This window comes from Telopea speciosissima, chromosome 1 (genome assembly GCF_018873765.1).
Source record: "Telopea speciosissima isolate NSW1024214 ecotype Mountain lineage chromosome 1, Tspe_v1, whole genome shotgun sequence".
NCBI lineage: Eukaryota > Viridiplantae > Streptophyta > Magnoliopsida > Proteales > Proteaceae > Telopea > Telopea speciosissima.
Window position 1 is genome coordinate 52,659,873 of NC_057916.1, and position 19,032 is coordinate 52,678,904.

The window sequence follows — 19,032 nt, forward strand, 5'->3', positions numbered from 1 at the left end:
TGTATATCTATACCTCGCATTTATCATGTTATCTATCGATTTTATGTATTGTGCTTTTCTTTGTTTGGCGTTGGGCGTGCATGAATGAATAGCCTTGCTTTCTACCCAAAAAAAAAGGTTATATGCTCGGCCATGCAACCTGTCGATGGGAGTAATCTCTCGTGCATGAATTCTTTCCCCAGAAGTTTTCATGCACAACCGTGCATGTGTACGACTTGCATTAAATGCATCCAAATTGGCATAAAAGCCCCTGCACTCCTTTTTTGATGGAGTATCCTACGTCCTTTGACAAGGCACTATGAGATAACGCCTTTGCCCCCTAGGTAGATACCCAAGTGTGCTCACCCATTGGCCCAGGCGCTTGTGTAGAGACCATGCGATCAAGTAGAGATCTCTTGCCCTATTTTGTATAATCGTAGTATTACAACTCGTCCATCTCAATTTTTTTTTATCTCAACGGCACTTTACTATTTAATAGGAAAAGATTTATTTCATCACGTGGTGAAGGTTTTTTTTTTTTTGGTAGAATCACGTGGTGAAGGTTCACCACACCATCCTATGGTTCACAAATCCTAATACAGTTTTAATATGTTCCCAAAATATCCTTCTGCATGCATTCAAAATCCCACGGTGAACGGATCCAAACGTGGCTTAAGGAAAACTTGGTCCATATTAAATTTAAAAAAAAAATTATGGTCATATAACCGTTGCATCTATTCCAAGACGCTCCGAAGGGCCAAGCCACCCTCTTCGCTTACCCTGTCCTTCTCTAATTTTTTGAGCAATATATTTTTTCGTTCAATTTATTAATAACGACACTTAATATTACTCTTGGAGTATACCTCTTTACCATCTATCCTAATCACTTCAATTTCGTAATTTTGTTTGGGAAAATTGCCAATTCACGGCCCAACCAAATATGGGCGAAGTTTGGTTGGCCCATGTAATTTTGTCATGTTATAAGCGTGTAAAATGGTTCAGAACCGGATATTCGGTTTGATTCCAAGTAGTGCCATCGAGATCTATATCCGGATCAAATCCCTGATCGGTTCTAGAATTAAATACTCTAATTGAACTTGATCGGTTTAGATCAGATCTGGTTATAGTTTGGTTAATGAATTTGATTCTTATTTAATTACTTTATCCGGTTCCTTTTGGAATACATTCGACTCTCATGAATCATCATTTTCTGTAAAGCAATGACGCTTCAACAACAACAGTTCATCATACAAGCGACAAAGCACAAATGCACAAATGCAAAATGGTTGATATAGCTCTTGTAGACTAGAGGGTCTGGTGGCTCCACAGGCTCGAAGCCGAAGAACCAGAAGGAAGATTGGGTGGAGTTGTGGGGGCTTTCAGTTTCAGTGTGCTGCCCTTCTCAAGTCTCACCATGACTACAAAGACGTCCTTCCTTATCTTCCACCCACGTCTCGACCTCTACCTTAAACCCCCCACTGCCATTCTCCTTCCCTCCCTCTTAAACCTCCCTATTAGACATTTCTCTCAAACCCCAATTCCTTCTCAACTATCGTCCTCACTGGTCGCCATAAACCGAAATCACGGATTCCGCATTCCCAGATTTTCCATCTCTCAAAACCATAGGAACCTCCATTCGTCGCCTTGTTCAGCGCAATCTATTAGCTTGAATTCATTTGAAAATGTTGGCGGCGGTAGGTCTGGAGCTCTGTCGTCACCTCCCGTCGTCGAAGTGTCAGAGAAGATCGACGTCAATCCTCCGAAAGGAACCAGGGACTTCCCTCCTGAAGAGATGTGTTTACGAAGTTGGCTTTTCCATAATTCCAGAGAGGTAACGTTGTTGCTTTCGCGTTCTATTTGTTTAGTTCGATTTTGGTGGTCAATTGAATTTTACCATTTGATTGAATGTAATCTGTTGGTTATTGAAGGTTTCTCGGTTGTTTGGATTTGAAGAGGTTGATTATCCGGTGCTTGAGTCGGAGGCGCTTTTCATTAGAAAAGCTGGGGAGGAGATTAGAGATCAGGTAACCTGAACTTGCTATTTTTGGTAAGCTCATATACGTTTCTGCATTTATTTCTTCAACTATAATGGAAGACGGCAACTACAGAATGGCCGAAGGAAATAGTTACTTGGGGTACTCAAGAAATGATGGACATGTTGGCCATATTCAGTTGTACATAAACTAATTTATTGTTATACTTTTGAGTTACTATCTTTATTATCTACACTCGTTGCCTCTCCTTAGCTTGCTAGTGGGATAGTGGAAGCACAGAGGTCATTTCTTCTCTGTATCTTCTTACCACTTGTCAATATTTTGGTACCTGTATTTTCAATGAAATGCAAGTACTGTTTCTGAGGTATTAAATCAGTTGGCTAAACAAGGGGAAATATGTCCTAGATTATGTCTTAGGTTGGACATTCCTTTGTAATCAAAACTTACATGCAGTTTGCTGGCTTTGAGTCATACATGGACTCCTTTTGGTTGTTTATCTAATGGTGTTCTTGTTGTATTGACAGTAGCTTGTACAGTTATATTTATTATCAGTAAAATTGTTAATTATCCAAAAAAAAAAAAAAACAAATAAACAAAGAAAAATTAAACAAGTAATTGATACCCTTGGTGCTTTAACATGACAATTTATTTTGCGCTCTGTATTGCATTTGTGGGAGAGGATTTAAAGGATGATCAGTAAATTTAAGCTGTCTTTGTAATGTAGCTCTAAATAGGAGGCAGTCCTACCAGAGGCCAGGTGACCAATGGTTCTGAAATTTATCAGCCGATTGGGGCAAAGTAGGCTGATTTGACTCAAAACTAGGGTTAGGTAAGGGGAATGAGTGAATGTGATATATGATAATGATGGGCAGGTCTAGGGAAAGCTATTAATGTAGGTAGAATGATGTTTAATTAACAAAATTAAATTTCAGAATTTTAGGGTTAGGGTTTTGGGTTTTAGAATTTAGGTCAAATTTAGGGTTTTAAGTGAGATTTAAGGGCTGGGCTTAGGATCGAGTATTACTGGTAGGGAGAGGGAGGTTCGACTAGAATTTGGGCTAATTCTGATGGTTAGAATAGACTGTGGGAATTTTAGGGTTTATAGGGCTTTAATGGAGAAGAAGGAATTTAGGTTTAGATGGCTGGATAGGGCTGAGATGACTATCGAGTAGAGGGGATGATGTCAAGGGACTGTGACTGAGATATGAATCAGTTTTGATGGTTGGTTGGGGCTGTAACTGAACTAGGGTTTAGGGAATTCAAATAAAAATTAAGGGGGATCGATTGGGAGGAAGAAAATAGAGATGGGGCTTCAAACTTACGTGCAGTTGCAGCCGGTCTTCAATGGAGGCAGCAGCTATGTGATAGAAAGATAGAACCACCTTCCAGCTGAAGAAGATCCTCCCAGCCGTCACAGCGTAAGGAATCAATTGGATTTCACCAATCCCTTTCCACCTTGAGATCCACAAGGATGCACACACTCACAAGGAGCAAAGGAGCAGCAACAATGGCAGCCAAGCAAACACAATTTTTTAATTCAAATAAACTGTGGGGAGCCTCCACGATATTCTATTATTTAAAGTATGGCCTTAGGCCGAATCCTACTACAAATTAACCTCTTCCTTGATAATCGTGGAAGGGAAGGAATTAACACTAAATTTAATAACTTAAAACAGTAAATTGACCTATCTTTCCTTAATAACTTAAATTAAAAGACACTTAGCTAAATGACTTAAATTTGACCCAATTGAACCAATTGGATGCAATCAATTTTGAACCAGCTCAATTGTAAAAACAGGAAAATAAACTAAGTATGGAATGGAAATTACTAGAATGTAAACCTAAGCTATGGCTCCCTAATTAAGCCCCAAGTTCAGGACTTCTTCTTCTTCTTCTTCTTCCTACTTGGTGCTGCATCACTTTGGCTAGACCTGAAGTGAACTTGGCAGATTGGGAGCATGTTTACCCTAAATTTGAAGTGAAGTTTAGTGAAGCAGCAGGGGAAAAGGCAAATTTTAAGTGGCCATTTGGTTGGAATTGAGGTGAACTATGTTGTTAAGTGAAGTGGTATTCACACGAGACAAAAATTTTCAGGGTGACAAAAAAGAAGAAGAAACTCCAAAACCAAACGGAAAATTTAGTGTCAAAAATAGAAGGGTTTTTTTTTTTTTGGGGGGGGGGGGGGGGGGGGGGGGGGGACAACAAAACAAGTTGAATTGTGGAGCTTGAGGCAGTTTTACCTGATAGGCTGACATTCTGCATTCCAACCCAAAACATAACAAGTTGCTGCACTAAGTGAAAGTTTTACTATTTTTTATGTGCTCATTTCACATCTAACCAAACACAACCTCAGCTAGCACCTACACTTAAAAACAAATGTTGTAGTACTTTGTGGATCACTCCACTTAGAAAGAAAAGGTTGCTCCATTGCTTACCTATTGGTCGCGGGTTTGAGTCTGGAAACAGCTTCTTTGCAAAGCGGGGGTAAGGCTGCATACATTATGACCCTCCTCAGACCCCGCAATGGCGGGAGCCTCGTGCATTGGGTATGCCCTTTTTTTTCTACTTAGAATGGAAAAGCAAGAAAAAACGTTGTGGTCCCTTCTAGTTGATTGTGGTTGACAAGTTAATAATTACTGACCTAGTGAGTTAAAAGCCCTAACCACCAACCCGCCTGCTTGCATTCTTGGCTCCAGGAAATTTTGAACTATACATTTAATCTTTTCCACTGTCTCATTTTATTTGATGATGAAGGCAAAAATCCGTTAATAACAAAAATTACAAGTATGTGCCACATGGTGGTGTCCTAATTTCATTTTTCTTCACAAGTATGTTATTTTTGTTCATCTTCTACCTTCTTGTTCATTGTTATCAATTGGTCCTAAAGTTTGAGTTGACGTCAGATTGATGTTTGGTGTTTCTATTACAGAAATTGTTAGTTATTTCTGCATGGGGTTCTTTCAAGTTTGTGTAAGATACAAATCAGCGCGGCAGTTGAGACCATCGTGTAAAGAAAAGGTTGGGAGGGGGTTTAATGCAGGGTTGTGGCTCAGTGGCTTCAATGGAGAAATTCTTTAAGTGAATAGGACATTAAGAGGGCTAGAAAGAATTGTGTTAAACATATCAAATATATGGTTAAGCTATTTTCAAATATATAACTCTGTTTTATCTATTTTGTTTTGTTTGGATCCATGTAGCCAACCCCATTAAGTTGGGATAATGCTGAGTTTGTTGTTGTTAATTGAATCTTAAAAATCTGTGAGGAGAACTGTTTTCAATTAATGTATTTGGTCAACGACTTTGGTATGAGGTGTGTAACTCATCGTTTGGGTCTTTGAAGGCTATGCCTTGTGGCATTTTGGCTAAGCTTCAAGTTCTGTATGGGGTTTCTGTTTTAAGTTTTTGGGCAGACATGGTGTGTGCTAACAATATTTTGGGTCTAGTTACTGGATTTGATGATTTGTTTTAGCCAATAGTCATTTGACAAATTGTATACATATGTAGAGATACATACATATATGTATGCGTGTTTGTGTTAATACACATGCATATATACATACAAACACACAGTCCATGTTAGTTTTGTATGTGCAATTCAGCGTGGGTTCCTTTCTTTCCTTTTTCTTTTCTATGATGATCTTGTTGCTGTTTCTTCTAATTTACCATCTTCCATGTCATTGTTGGTCTTAGCTTTGCTGGCATGTAATCTTCTCAGCTCTCATACATAAATTATGTTATGTGGTAGTAATTTCCTGTACCCTTTCAGTTGTACAGTTTTGAGGATCGGGGAAATCGTCGTGTTGCTTTGAGACCTGAACTGACTCCTTCTTTGGCAAGGCTTGTGATACAGAAAGGGTACTTATTTTTTTTTCTTTGCTTGGAAAACTACATTTCTCTTGACGTGTTTACTGTTAGTCACGTCTTTTCTTGCTGTTTCAATAGGTAAATGTGTTAAACCTTTGTAGTTTATTCATTTATTTATTTTCTGATTTTTGTATCCAGGTACAGATGCCAGAATTTGATGTCCATGTTTTTTCTCTGTCCAGAAAATCTGTCTCCCTCCAATTAAAATGGTTTGCCATTGGGCAGTGTTGGCGTTATGAGCGGATGACAAGGCAACGGCGTCGTGAACACTACCAATGGAATATGGATATAATTGGTGTTCCTGAAGAGTTACAATATGTTACAAACACTATAGATGGTGCTGCTTCACTTTTGAATTTTAATAGTGTGCAACTGCCAAAAATGGCCCTGATACCCATGGTTTAGATTTCCTATTCATTGTCAAAATTTATCTCATTGGATGGTTTGGATTTTTTTTCCCGTTAAATTTCTTCTCTTCTTAGATTAACTTTTCCTACTGAGGAGCTTGACTAGTTGAACAGTACTATTTTAAAATTTTAGCTACTTCCTTGAGTATTCATATTCAGTTGGATCCTTTTAAGTGAAGTCTTCAAACCAACTGGAGGTTGGACTAATATCACCCCTGGGGGTTGTATGTTTGAATCAGAACAGATTGACTTAATGACATGAAAAAATAATTTATTTGCTGCTGCTTCTTTATCTTCTTTTTTTTTTTTTGTCTTCTTTTCTTTATTCCTCTTCTCCCTCTCTCGGTGCTGATGAGAAGTGCCTGATACTTATCTTGCTTAAAAAAACCTGTATTAATTTTGGGAAATGGTCCGGGTTGGTTAGGAACCAATGAACAACTAGCAGATTGCTTCCATGGTTGGCTCTCACATTAACTATTTACTGCTTCAAGTGTCAATTTTCTTTCCGGCATGCTCTTGCCATTACACCTCTGGACCTGGATCACCTACCCAAAAAGCTGCTTTCTGTATTTGTTACTTATAACCATTGCTTCTCTTTTCTTTCCTTCTTTTTGGTCTATGTTTCCTTTTACACTTCTCCTTTTGCTTTCCCTTCTCTCCTTTGCAGTGAAATCATCCCCAACATTGTTATGTGATGGTTTCAGCACAATGTTTATTATTGCAATTTTGTCTAGTTTCTTCTCCAATCTTAACCTTTTGTTGCTTCTTTTAATAGGCTGAAGCAGAGCTTATCTCTTCTATTGTCACCTTTTTCAAGAGACTTGGGATCACAGCATCAGATGTGGGGTTTAAAGTTTCTAGCAGAAAGGTATAAATGGATATTCCTTTTGAACTACACTGTGGACAGCTAGAGTTTTTTGATAACCTTTTCACATTTTTTTTAGGGTCTGGAATTTTACTTTCTACATATTGTTGAAGGATATGGCAGATCCACATACCTTAAAGTGAAATGAAAGTGAAGTGATTGAAAATAGTCAAATTTGAAGTAAATCAACAATTTCAATAAAATATTAATTTTCCAGCATTTGGATGCAAAGAAATTAGTTTGTGTGTGCACATGCTCTTTCTTGTCACTTGTCAGGTAATATCTTACCTAAAATGCCTGTTTTTAATTTTCTGCTGAAATAGCTCCTAAAATTTTCATCTCCTACTTCCTCTGTGTTGTGAGCCCCACATGTTTCCTTATCAATTTGCATCAACTTTATGATGCAGCACCAAGTAGGAAGAAGAAGGAGAAGAAGAAGTCCTGGATTAGGGCTTAGTCTGGAGCCATAGCTGTAGGATTGCATTCTAGTATTTTTTTCGTTCCATACTTAGTTTATTTTTCTGTTTTTCAATTGAACCGGTTCAAATTGGTTGCATCTAATTGGTTCAATTGGATCAATTTAAGTTATTTAGCTAAGTGTCTTTTAACTTAAGTTAGTAGGGTTAATTAGGTCTTTTCAGTATTTTAAGTTATTAATTTTAGATAATAGTCATTCCCTTCCACGATTTATGATGGAAGAGGTTAGATTGTAATAGGATTTGGCTGTTAGCCTATTTTATAAATTTTCAAATTGTGGGAGGCTCCCCCACAAGTTTTATGAAAAAAAAATCGTGTTTGCTTAGCTGCCATTGTTGCTGCTCCTTTGCTCCTTGTGAGTGTGTGCATCCTTGTGGTTCTATCAAGGTGGAAAGGGATTGGTGGAATCCAGTCGACTCTTTACGCCGTGACGGCTGAGAGGATCTCTTTCTGAAGGTGGTTCCATCCTTCATTGCTCAAGCTTGCTCCCAATGGAGTTCTGCTGTAAGTTTGAATTTTAAATTCTGTTTCCATTCCTTTTCCTTCCCCAATCGATTCCCCCTTTGTTTTTGTTTGAAATCCATAAACCCTAGTGTTCTAAATTCTGTCCAGCCAATTCATATCATTCAAATCCCCTCAAATTTCAGACTTAACATCATTACATTAACCCCTCCACTCGATCCAGATTGCTGTCCCCATTCCTAGTTCAAAACCCTAAATCCCCTCACCTCCATTAAAGCTCCACAAGCCCTAAAATTCCCACAGACTAATCTGACCATCAGAACCAGCCCAAAATCTGGTCGAACTTCCCTCCTACTGTCCCCTAAACTCGACCTCAACCCCAGTCCTAAACTCCCATTAGAAACCCTAAATTCAATCTAATTTCTAAAACCCAAAACCCGAAACCCTAACCCTAATTTCTGAGATTTAAAATTCTTATCTAAACTTAATCAAACCTAGTTCATTACACTCCCTAAAACCTGCCTAGTTTAATCATATAAACTATAGTCCCATTACCCTACCCTAACCCTAGGATTTTGACCTAAAACTACACTTCTGTCCTATTGTAACTGCAGAACCAGCAGCCCCTTAGTTCTTTGTTATTGGTCCTGGTTTAATTGGCTTCTAGTAGGGCTTTACCCTATCTAGAACTACATTACTTTACTTCCTGCAAGACACCCTATGGAAAATTTTCATTTTTCTTTTTTCATTTCACTTAACTTCACTTTACTAGATAAAATTTTATTTCACTTGGCTTCAAGGGAATGCTGCCTTTGGATTGATTGGACTATGGCTTTAAGATAACTTGCATGCTCAAAGTTCATTTATGCTTGTATACTTTACGTTTATTGCAATATTTTGAGTGCTTAATGCCATTCCATCACTTCTTGTGGTTCTTCTTAGCGGGTGAATCTCAGGCATGCTCTACTTTTTGGTTCTAAGCTTTATGACAAAGGGCATAAGAACCATAAATATTTAGTGTTCCATTGGCATGAAAATGAAATTAGTTCATGTTTGCGAGGAAGTGAATTTGTGCCTTAGCTTTTCCCTGCCAATACTCTGTTATTCTAATTAGTAGGTGCTTTTTGATTGTTGATTTATGCTTTTCCTTACCTTGTCTGTTAAGAAGTATCATGGGCAGTGGATACAGAACTATAGAGAATTAGTTTCTCCCTTTAATGGGGGTTTTCCTTTCTCTGACAGGTTTTACAAGAAGTGCTTCGCCGCTACTCTATTCCAGAAATTTTGTTTGGCAAAGTTTGCATCATCATTGACAAGGTTACTATATTTGCTATTCTTGTCCTCACACTGAATCATGAGTAGCTAGAATCTTCATACTTTTCTCCTATGGATAAGTGACAAGGTTAGTATAACGACTATAATGGTAAAGAACAATTGGCAAATAAATCCTGTCAAAGCAAACTCCTATATAAACCAGTTGAACCGACACCCAAGTTTGGACCTGGTTCTTCATGGGTCAGGTCAGATCAGCCTTGTTACTGCATAAGCTGCCTTATTTTTCATGATATCAGTTATAAATTTCCTTATCTCTTATATTACAATATTGTTAACATGGAAACAGACGGAAAAGATTCCCATGGATGAGATCAGGAGGGAGCTGAAATCTTCTGGGATAACAGAAGAAGCTATTGAGGATTTACTGCAAGTTCTGGCTGTTAAGTCATTGGACAGATTGGAAGGTTTGTTTTAGAACCAACCTCAACAGATATATTACCATATTTACTCTTATTCCATTTATTGAGTAGTGAAGATGATATTGCGGAATAAATTAGTTAAGTCTAATTTGGATATTCCAAGTAACTGTAACATGTGAGGATTTGGCTCTTAGTTGTGTGCAGAAAAATGTCTTCCTGCGATGTAGATTAGGATGTGGAGATGGATGAATGACAAGAATAGATCAAATAAGAGATGCACACATTCAAGGTAATCTAGGAGTGTCTCCAATGGGTGTAGTTGAGGGAAGGTCGTTTGAGATGGTTTGGTATGTACAATGAAGGCCATCAAATGCACTGAGAGGAAGAACGATGTGGTGCATTCTTGAAGAATTAAGCTGAGCCGAAGATGGCCTGGAGAGAAGTAAGAAAAGCTATGGATGACTTTGTTTAGCAACAAATGAATTTAAATAGAGTTGAATGGAGAAACATGACTTACGTAATCAGCCCCATAAAATTGGGATAAGTCTGTTGAGTTGAGTTGTAAATAGAGGCAACTGATGGAATTCAGAATCAATTTTCTCTTTTATATTCATGTAGTTCTATTGTAATATGGGTATAAGGGTAGAACTGTCCTTAGGGTTTTCTCTAGTGTTGCCGTAGGGGCATTATTGTACTTGCACCTCATATCATTCTATTATAAATAAAGTTGGTTGGTGTCTCATTGACACAAGTCACAATTCCCCAAAATTCTTCATGGTATCAGCGTGAGGATCCACCTTGAGATCCAAACCCTAATGCCACAGTGGAGTCACCAAAAACCTAGCGCTGCCACCACAGCTCACCCTAGCGCCGCCACTCACTCTCTTGCCCTTCACTCTCGCCGGCCACCACCATCCGCCACTCTCTCGCCTCACTTCTCTCTCGGTCCTCTTTCCTGTTGGGCCGCTGCCATTATTTTTGTCCTCGGTGTTGATTCCCTTCCAACTGAGGGCTCCTTCTTACCTATTTGGTGCTCTTCGGCCATAGATCTGTATGGCCTGAGAGCCCTAATTCATGAATATGAGATTGTTGTGAAGACCAATTGCTGCTACATGTTCTAGATAGATCTCTTTTCCCTACTTGTGATATTTTCGGGGATCAGCAGTCATGTCTGACTTAACCAATGCATCGGTTGGAACCGATGGAGTGAGTTGTGGGACTCATAGTGATTTTCCTTTATTCCCTGCTAGCTCTATCAAGTTGGATGGGAGCAATTACTTGATGTGGTCTCATTTTCCTGTCTATCAATTCCCTAGGGTTTGTTGGGTATCTTATCAGTGAAACTGAGAAACCTACTGCTGCTGGTCCATCTCAAAGGAAGTGGAGTTTAGACAACTCCCTGGTAATGTCTTTTCTTCTCAACGCTATGCACCCCAATATTGCAAGGGGTTATTTGTTGATGGATACTGCTGCCAAAATCTGAAAAGCGGCCAAAGATACCTATTCCCGGATGGGGAATAATGCTCAAGTTTATGAATTGAGGAAGAAAATCCATGAAACCCAGTAGAATGAGATGATACTATCTCAATATTACTTAGAGTTGTGTGGGATATGGCAAGAGTTAGATTTTTATGGGATATGGCAAGAGTTAGATTTTTATGAGAAATTTCAGGCATCCTGCTCCACAAATGCCATAAACTTCAAGAAAAGGGGAGCACAGGGTGTATGATTTTTTGGCTGGTTTAAATGTAGAGTTTGATCAAATTCGAGCTCATGTTTGAAGTCGTGATCCCTTTCCAACCCTAGAGCAATCATATTCCTTGGTTCATATGGAAGATAGTCGCCGTACTGAGATGTTGCAGCCCATATCTCAGGAGAGATCAGCCCTCTATACAGGTTCTGATTTGATCTCAACCTAGAGTAGGTTCTACCCGTTTTGGTGACCATCCCACTATTAATAGGGAACCGGTCAAGTGTGACTACTGTGGGAAGGAACTTCATACTAAGGAAACTTGTCGGAAACTCCATGGTCATCCTACTATATCTCGTGGCCGTGGTCGTGGTCGTGGTTGTTCACTCCTGCTCATTCATGTTCTGCCCATCACACTGAGATGACTGACACTGTACCTATGAGATCTTCTTTATCTCATAATGAGCTTCTACTTTTCAGGTGTCTTATGACAGTGGTGGAGCCCTTGACATCATTTTCACCATCTGCTACTTCCGTTGCCACAGTTCCTACTACTTCGGTTCTTGCACTCTCTGACTCCAATTTCACTCATTCAGGTATCTCCTTTGGTGGTCACTGTGCCTCAGTTGTATCCAACCCTTGGATAGTAGACACAGGGGCCATTGATCATATGATCAAGTCCTCTACCCATTTTTTCTAGTACTCTCCATGTTCAGGTAAAGATAGAGTTAGAGTTGCGGATCATAGTTGTCAAGGTGTCTAGGCGTCTTTCTCACGCCTTGTTTTCTCGTGTTGCCTTGGTCGCCTAGGGTCGCCTTGTCGTCTTGATTTTTTACCCCCCTCGATCGCCTTGGTTCGCCTAGGTGCCTTGACAACTATGTTGTGGATGGCTCCATCTCTTCTGTTTCAGGGAAGGGGTCTATTCGATGCTCTCCTCTGTTATCTCTTTCCTTTGTGTTACATGTCCCTAACTTTACTACTAATCTCCTCTCCATTAGTACTCTTACAAGAGATTTAAATTGTAAAGTCACTTTTTTTCCATCTCACTGTGTTTTTTCAGGACTTGGTAAAGGGGAAAACGATTGGCAGTAGTAGAGTGCATGGTGGTTTGTACTTGCATGATCATGGACAGTCTCCTTCAACCACTATTCCTTCTCAAGCTCTTTACATGGGTTCTCTTCCACTAGCTTAATCTGATTTGCATCGTTGGCATAGGCGTTTGGGGCATCCACCCCTTAGTACTTTAGCTAAACTTTTTCCTATTTTTCAGCATCGTAATCAAAATGACTTTTTCTAGTGATGCTTGTGTTTTAGCCAAGCAAACTCGCATTGTTTATCCTAGTTTTGATAATATTAGTAAAACTCCCTTTCAAGTTTCAATTGATACATTCTGATGTCTGGGGCCTTGCCGTTGTGTTTCTATCATTGGTTTTCCCTGGTTTGTTGCTTTTATTGATTGTCATACTCGTACTACTTCGGTTTATTTGTTGCTTCATAAAAATGAGGTATTTTAGTGTTTTCAAAGGTTTCACAACATGGTCCAAACCCAATTTGATACTAAAATAAAAATTCTTTGAACTGAATGGAATTGAGTATAAAGATGGTAACTTCCAATCTTATTTTGTTGATTGGGGTATCATACACTAGACCAGTTGTGTTGATACACCTGCTTAGAATGCTGTGGCAGAACGCACAAACCGTCACCTTCTGGAAGTTGCTCGTTCCCTCATGTTTGAGATGCATGTCCCTACTTGTTTTTGGAGTGAGGCTGGTATCACTGCAGCTTACCTTATTAACTGAATGCCTACTCATGTGTTAAATTTTCGGTGTCCCCTCTCTGTTCTTCAGGTTCTTCTTCCTTTGTTGTTCCTCCTAAGCCTCCTAAGGTTTTTGGGTGTGTTTGTTTTGCTCGTAACCATCACCCTCATAGCAAACTTAATCCCAAATGCATATTTATTGATTACTCTGCTACCCAAAAAGGCTACAAATGTTATCATCCACCTTTCCACCGTGTCATGGTTACCATGGATGTTATCTTTCATAAGTCTGAAGCTTTTTTACTTTCCCTCGACACCTCTTTAGGGGGAGAACAATATTATTGGGGAAGATGTGTCGATGGTTTCTCCACTTCATGGACCAATATTTCAAGAGCAAGAAAATGAATCTATTCAGGGGGAGTCTACATAGCCTCAATCACAATTTCAGGGGGAGTCTATATCATATCCTAAGCCTCTACATGTTTATGGGTATGTTTGGAACAAGCAAGTTGATACCACCACTGCAATTGTGCCTACTCTACCCAATCAACCGCCTTCCTTTGATCCAGGATCCATAGTTCCAACCATCCATCAGATGAGTCTCTTTCACTTAGTAATCATGTTGATCCTTCTCTTGATTTATCCATTGCTGTTCGGAAAGGTAAACGAACTTGCACTCAACATCCTATTTCTCATGTTGTGTCTTATAATCCCCTTTCTCTATCCTATCGTGTTTTTGTGTCTTCTTTGTACTCTGTTTCCATTCCTCAGAATTGGCAGGAGGCCCTAGTAGATCCACAATGGAAAGATGTTCTGGCTGAAGAAATGGGGGCTCTTGGAAAAAATGACACATGAGAATTAGTCTCTTTTCCTCGAGATAAGAAAATTGTAGGTTGCAAATGGGTTTTTCACAGTTAAACAGAAAATGGACGGCACTGTGGATCGGTACAAGGCTAGGTTGTTACAAAGGGCTTTACCCTGACATATGGGATTGATTATCAGGAGACTTTCGCTCCAGTTGCCAAGATGAACACTATTCGAGTTATTCTTTCATGTGTTATTAATTTGGGATGGCAACTTCAACAACTTGATGTCAAGAATGCATTCATGCATGGTCAACTTGAGGAGGAGGTGTATATGGAAATTCCTCCTGGCTTCTCTAACAAAGACACTCAAGGGAAAGTATGCAAGCTCAAACGAGCATTATATGGGTTGAAGCAATCACCCAGGGCTTGGTTTGGCCGGTTTCATAAGGCTATGGTATCTGTTGGTTATAAATAGAGTAACGTTGATCACAAATTATTTATCAAGAAATCAAGTGATCACATTACTGTTTTTATTGTCTATGTTGATGACATTGTTGTCACTTGTCACTAGAAGTGACCGTTTAGAGATATCTAAGCTTAAGTCTTACTTGGGAAAAGAATTTGAGATAAAAGACTTGGGATCTCTACATTACTTTCTTGGTATCGAGGTTGCCTGCTCATCAAAAGTTATCTTTCTCTCTCAATGAAAGTACACTCTTGATCTATTATCTAAGACTGGAATGCTTGGGCATAAGCCTACAGATACACCTCCTGAACCTAATGCACATCTTAGAAATAAAGAGGGAGAACTAGTCGACAAGGGCAGATATCAAAGATTGGTAGGCAGGTTGATTTATCTCTCTCATACTCGTCTTGACATAGCCTATGTTGTGAGTTTAGTTAGTCAGTACATGCACGATCCCTATTCTACTCATATGGAAGCAGTATTTCTCATCCTGCGATACTTGAAGTCTACTCTAGGAAGAGGAGTTCTCTTCTCTTCTCATGATCATATGCGTGTTGAAGCCTTTACAGATTCTGACTGGGCTGGTTCTCCTGATGATAGGAGGTTGACTTCAGGGTTTTGCACTTATGTTGGTGGGAATCTTATTACTTAGCGTAGCAAATAGTAGGCTGTGGTTGCTAGATCAAGTACTGAAACAGAATTTTGTGCTATATTTCATGGTATTTGTGAGTTGTTATGACTTCAGAGTCTTCTTCAAGATCTCAGTGTTTTTGTCCAACTTCCTATGATGCGTTATTGTGATAGTAAATTGGCTATTACATGATAGGACGAAGCACGTGGAGTTTGACCGCCAATTCATCAAAAAAAACTCGAACATGGTGTTATCTGTATACCATTTGTTAAATCTTGTGATCAGTTAGCTGATGTGTTTACTAAAGGTGTTAGTATTAAGGTTTTTCATCCTATTGTGTGCAAGTTGGGCATGCGTGATATTTATGCACCAACTTGAGGGGGAGTGTTGTAATATGGGTATAAGGGTAGAACTATCCTTAGGATTTTCTCTAGTGTTTCCCTAGGGGCAATGGGGCATTATTGTACTTGTACCTCATATCATCTATTATGAAAAAAGCTGGCTGGTGTCTCATTGACACAAGTCACAATTCCGCAAAAGTCTTTTAAGTTCGTTTGTTGCTATCATGATGCTTGATGTTATTGTAAATTCGAATGATGTAACTTGTGTACATGTAGAGGTCCTTGGAGCTGCAGGAGATGCTGTTGCTGAATTGAAACAACTCTTTTCACTCGCTGAAAAGTTCGGCTATTCTGAATGGATTCAGTTTGATGTATCTGTTGTCCGTGGCCTTGCCTATTATACTGGTATTGTCTTTGAGGTTAGGTTCTTCTTTTAGTCCTTTCCTTATGCTCCAATTCAGCCAATGTTTTATGAATTATTGATATAACTATTTGCAATGTAAACATCAGGAGAGTACTATAAACTCAAAACCGATAAAGATGGTCACCATTACAGATTATCTTATTCTTGTAAGCTACTGAAATATGAATATATGAAACTGAACTTGGGGGGTGGGATGGAAGAAATTTGTTATAAATAATTTATTTGCTGGAGGCTATCCAGTTTCTGGAATTGTATTCCTTCAATGATCACTCATGCTGGATTTGTTGAAACCTTTTGGTGGATTTTGAGAGCTCTATTGGTAGACTATTCAGAAACCTAGTGATGCAAATTCATCACCAAATAGGGCTTGTTTCATTCGGAATAAGTCTAGGGTTGAGTTACATATATGTTGGGCCTTTGATCCCAAGGGTATTTTATGTATTAGGCCACTTTAATGAGCCTAAACTAGGGGTACATAGGTTGCATACGGGATTAGCTCAATACTTAGTTTTTATTTTGTGTTTTTAATTAAACCGGTTTAAATTGGTTGCATCCAATTGGTTCAATTGGTCTAATTTGAGTGAAGTGATCCTATTGGCTAAGAGGTTCTTATATCCTATTGGCTACTAGGGAATCTTCTTTATTTTAAGTAGTTTAAGTTGTTTTTAAGTCATTAGGACTCTATTTTGAGTCTATTTCAGTTTCCTAGTCAGTTTAAGTTAGCTAATAGGTTAAGGATTGGGTTAGGCCATTCCTTTTTAGTGTCTAAGTCTAATTTTGAGTCTTTTATATAAGGTTCTAAGGGGGCCATATATTGAATACGAATTTGATTAATAAAAATTAGCTTTATGCTTGCTGCCTTTGCTCCACCATGAGTGTGCCTTGTGAGTAATATCAAGGTTGAAGGGATTGGTGGATCTCCAATCGACTCCTTGCATCGTGAAGATCGGGAGGGCTGCTACTTATCTCCTTGCATCGTGAAGATCGGGAGACCCCATTGTTCATCTTCAAAGCTACTGCAATTGAAGACCTGCAACAAGTAAGAAATTCTGCAACTATTCTTCTTCCTTCTAGAAGGTCACATACAAGGTGATTTTCGTGAGAATTCTGCCCAGCCAAATCTAACCATTAGAACCTGTTAAAAATTTGATCGAGTCTTCCTCAAACCCTAAGAGAGACTCGATTCAAATTTCAGCACCATCCACCCAGCCAATTGTCTGAAATTACAGTTTTACCCCTGTCTCCTACTTCTACTAGGAAACCTCCATAACTTCGAATTTGTCCATCAGTTTCAAACCAAACTTTCAGCATACATCCCTTACATCATTGTTGACACTCGATCCAAGTTTCAGCCCCAAACTCCCACTCTAACCCTTCCATTCCTCCACTCCATTAAACCCATAACCTGCAACTCAATTCTGTCCAGAATTGCAGAATTTCAAAACTCATCCAACCCCTAATCTTTTAATACCATATTGACCCCCTAGACCTGCCCATTAATACCTTATAAACCCCTTTCCCAATATCCAACCCAAACCCTAGGAATTGACCTAAATCCTAGTGCTGTCCATTCGAACCAGCAGCCCCTTTTTTTATTTGATCCTGTTGTTTGGCTCCTAGTAGGTCTCCTACCTATCTAGGACTACATTAAGTGGTATCAGAGTCATGGCTGAGGATGGCACCCTTGCTGTGGACCCCACACAACCACCCCCACCCCCACCCGATTCCCTTGCTGCAATTATGACTATGCTGCAGAAGATTTCAACAAACCAGCAAGCCCTTGGTGATCAAATGACAGCAATGGAACAAAGGCCAATTGTGCCTCTTGTAAGCAACTTTCCCCTAGAAAAGGACAGATATCAAGTCAATTCGGTAGTACAAAGAGCCCCAAGGAGAGATCAATACAGGGAAGACAGAGAAAGGTACAGAGATCATAGTAAAGATAGGAACACAGGATTCAGAGACTACAGGAGACGCCATAGACCTCCAGAGGCGTATGAGTTGAGAGACTTTGATGGCAGACCAGATCCACAGGTATTTTGTGATTGGTTAGCTGCTTTAGATGATTATTTTAATTGGTATAATTTGCCTGAGCATAGGAAAATGAGACTAGCACATGCCAAGCTAGTGGGACCAGCACATAATTGGTGGAGAACCCAGATGGATTATCCTGATTACAGTGGTAGAGAACCTGTTACATGGGCAGAGATGAAAGAAGTTCTGAGTAACAAATATTTCCCACGAACGTTTAGAGTTCTACACATAGTTGTCATGGCGTCGCCATGGCGCCGCTATGGCGTCCTGGCGCTGGGGGAAAGGGCATATCGAGATCCGCCATTGTATATGTATAAATATCTAGCGATATGGCTTCCATGGCGTCGCCATGGCGTCTCCATGGCGTCGCCATGGACGCCATACCACGATATATGGGTATGTCGATCGATATTTGAACATTTAATGTATAAAAGTCAGGTTTATATATATATATTTTTTAAAAACGATTAATAACTTAGATGCTTTTTCGTTAATGTGTATTGGAGGTGTAACTTTTTCAAGTTACACCTGCAATATACATTATCATAAAACTTAAATAAACATAATAACTTATAGTCTTATACGGTTATACCCTAATGGGGAAATAGAAATCGCAAAAGGAAAATCGAGAGGAGAGGGATCGTGACTCCGTGCAGCGCAACGGTAACTTCCTCGCTTCCTGCAACTCTCGAGTCTCGGCAGCCTTGAACAAGTTCGAAGTTCGAACTTCTCCGAGTTCTCCGGCAATCTCCAGGACTCCAACTCTCCAAGTAAGTAAATTTTAAATTTTTTTTAATTTGGATCTTCTTCCTCCTCCCAGCGAGACCTCGTCTTCTTCTTCTTAACTTCTTCTTGAGTTCTTCTCCTCCCAGCCTCCGGTAGTGATTACGACTAGTAGTATCGTTTTTTTTTGTAATTTTTCTCTTGCCTTGCTTCCTCCTCCCAGCAGACCTCTTCTTCTTCTTCTTAACTTCTTCTTCTTTGATTCTTCTCCTCCCAGCCTCTCAGTAGTGATTACGCCAGTAGTATCGTTTTTATTTTTATTTTTCTCTTGCCTTGCACAGCCACATTTACACACACATGTGGGGAGAGAGTCGAGAGACAGGGGATTTATTTCGATTAGTAGTCCTCGGCTCCTCTC

General features: G+C 39.4%; 1 protein-coding gene across 1 annotated transcript in view; it reads left to right on the forward strand.

Annotated features, from left to right (window-relative positions):
* The first annotated feature begins 1,380 nt into the window (after positions 1-1,380).
* Positions 1,381-19,032, forward strand: part of LOC122649179 (histidine--tRNA ligase, chloroplastic/mitochondrial-like) — a 37,838-nt gene continuing 20,186 nt past the window's right edge. Inside the window, exons 1-8 of the mRNA XM_043842554.1 lie at positions 1,381-1,810; positions 1,908-2,003; positions 5,740-5,828; positions 6,020-6,155; positions 7,020-7,112; positions 9,291-9,365; positions 9,670-9,787; positions 15,710-15,852. Of these exons, the coding sequence (XP_043698489.1) occupies positions 1,394-1,810; positions 1,908-2,003; positions 5,740-5,828; positions 6,020-6,155; positions 7,020-7,112; positions 9,291-9,365; positions 9,670-9,787; positions 15,710-15,852 (1,167 nt within the window). The 5' untranslated portion in view covers positions 1,381-1,393. The remainder of the gene's footprint in view (positions 1,811-1,907; positions 2,004-5,739; positions 5,829-6,019; positions 6,156-7,019; positions 7,113-9,290; positions 9,366-9,669; positions 9,788-15,709; positions 15,853-19,032) is intronic.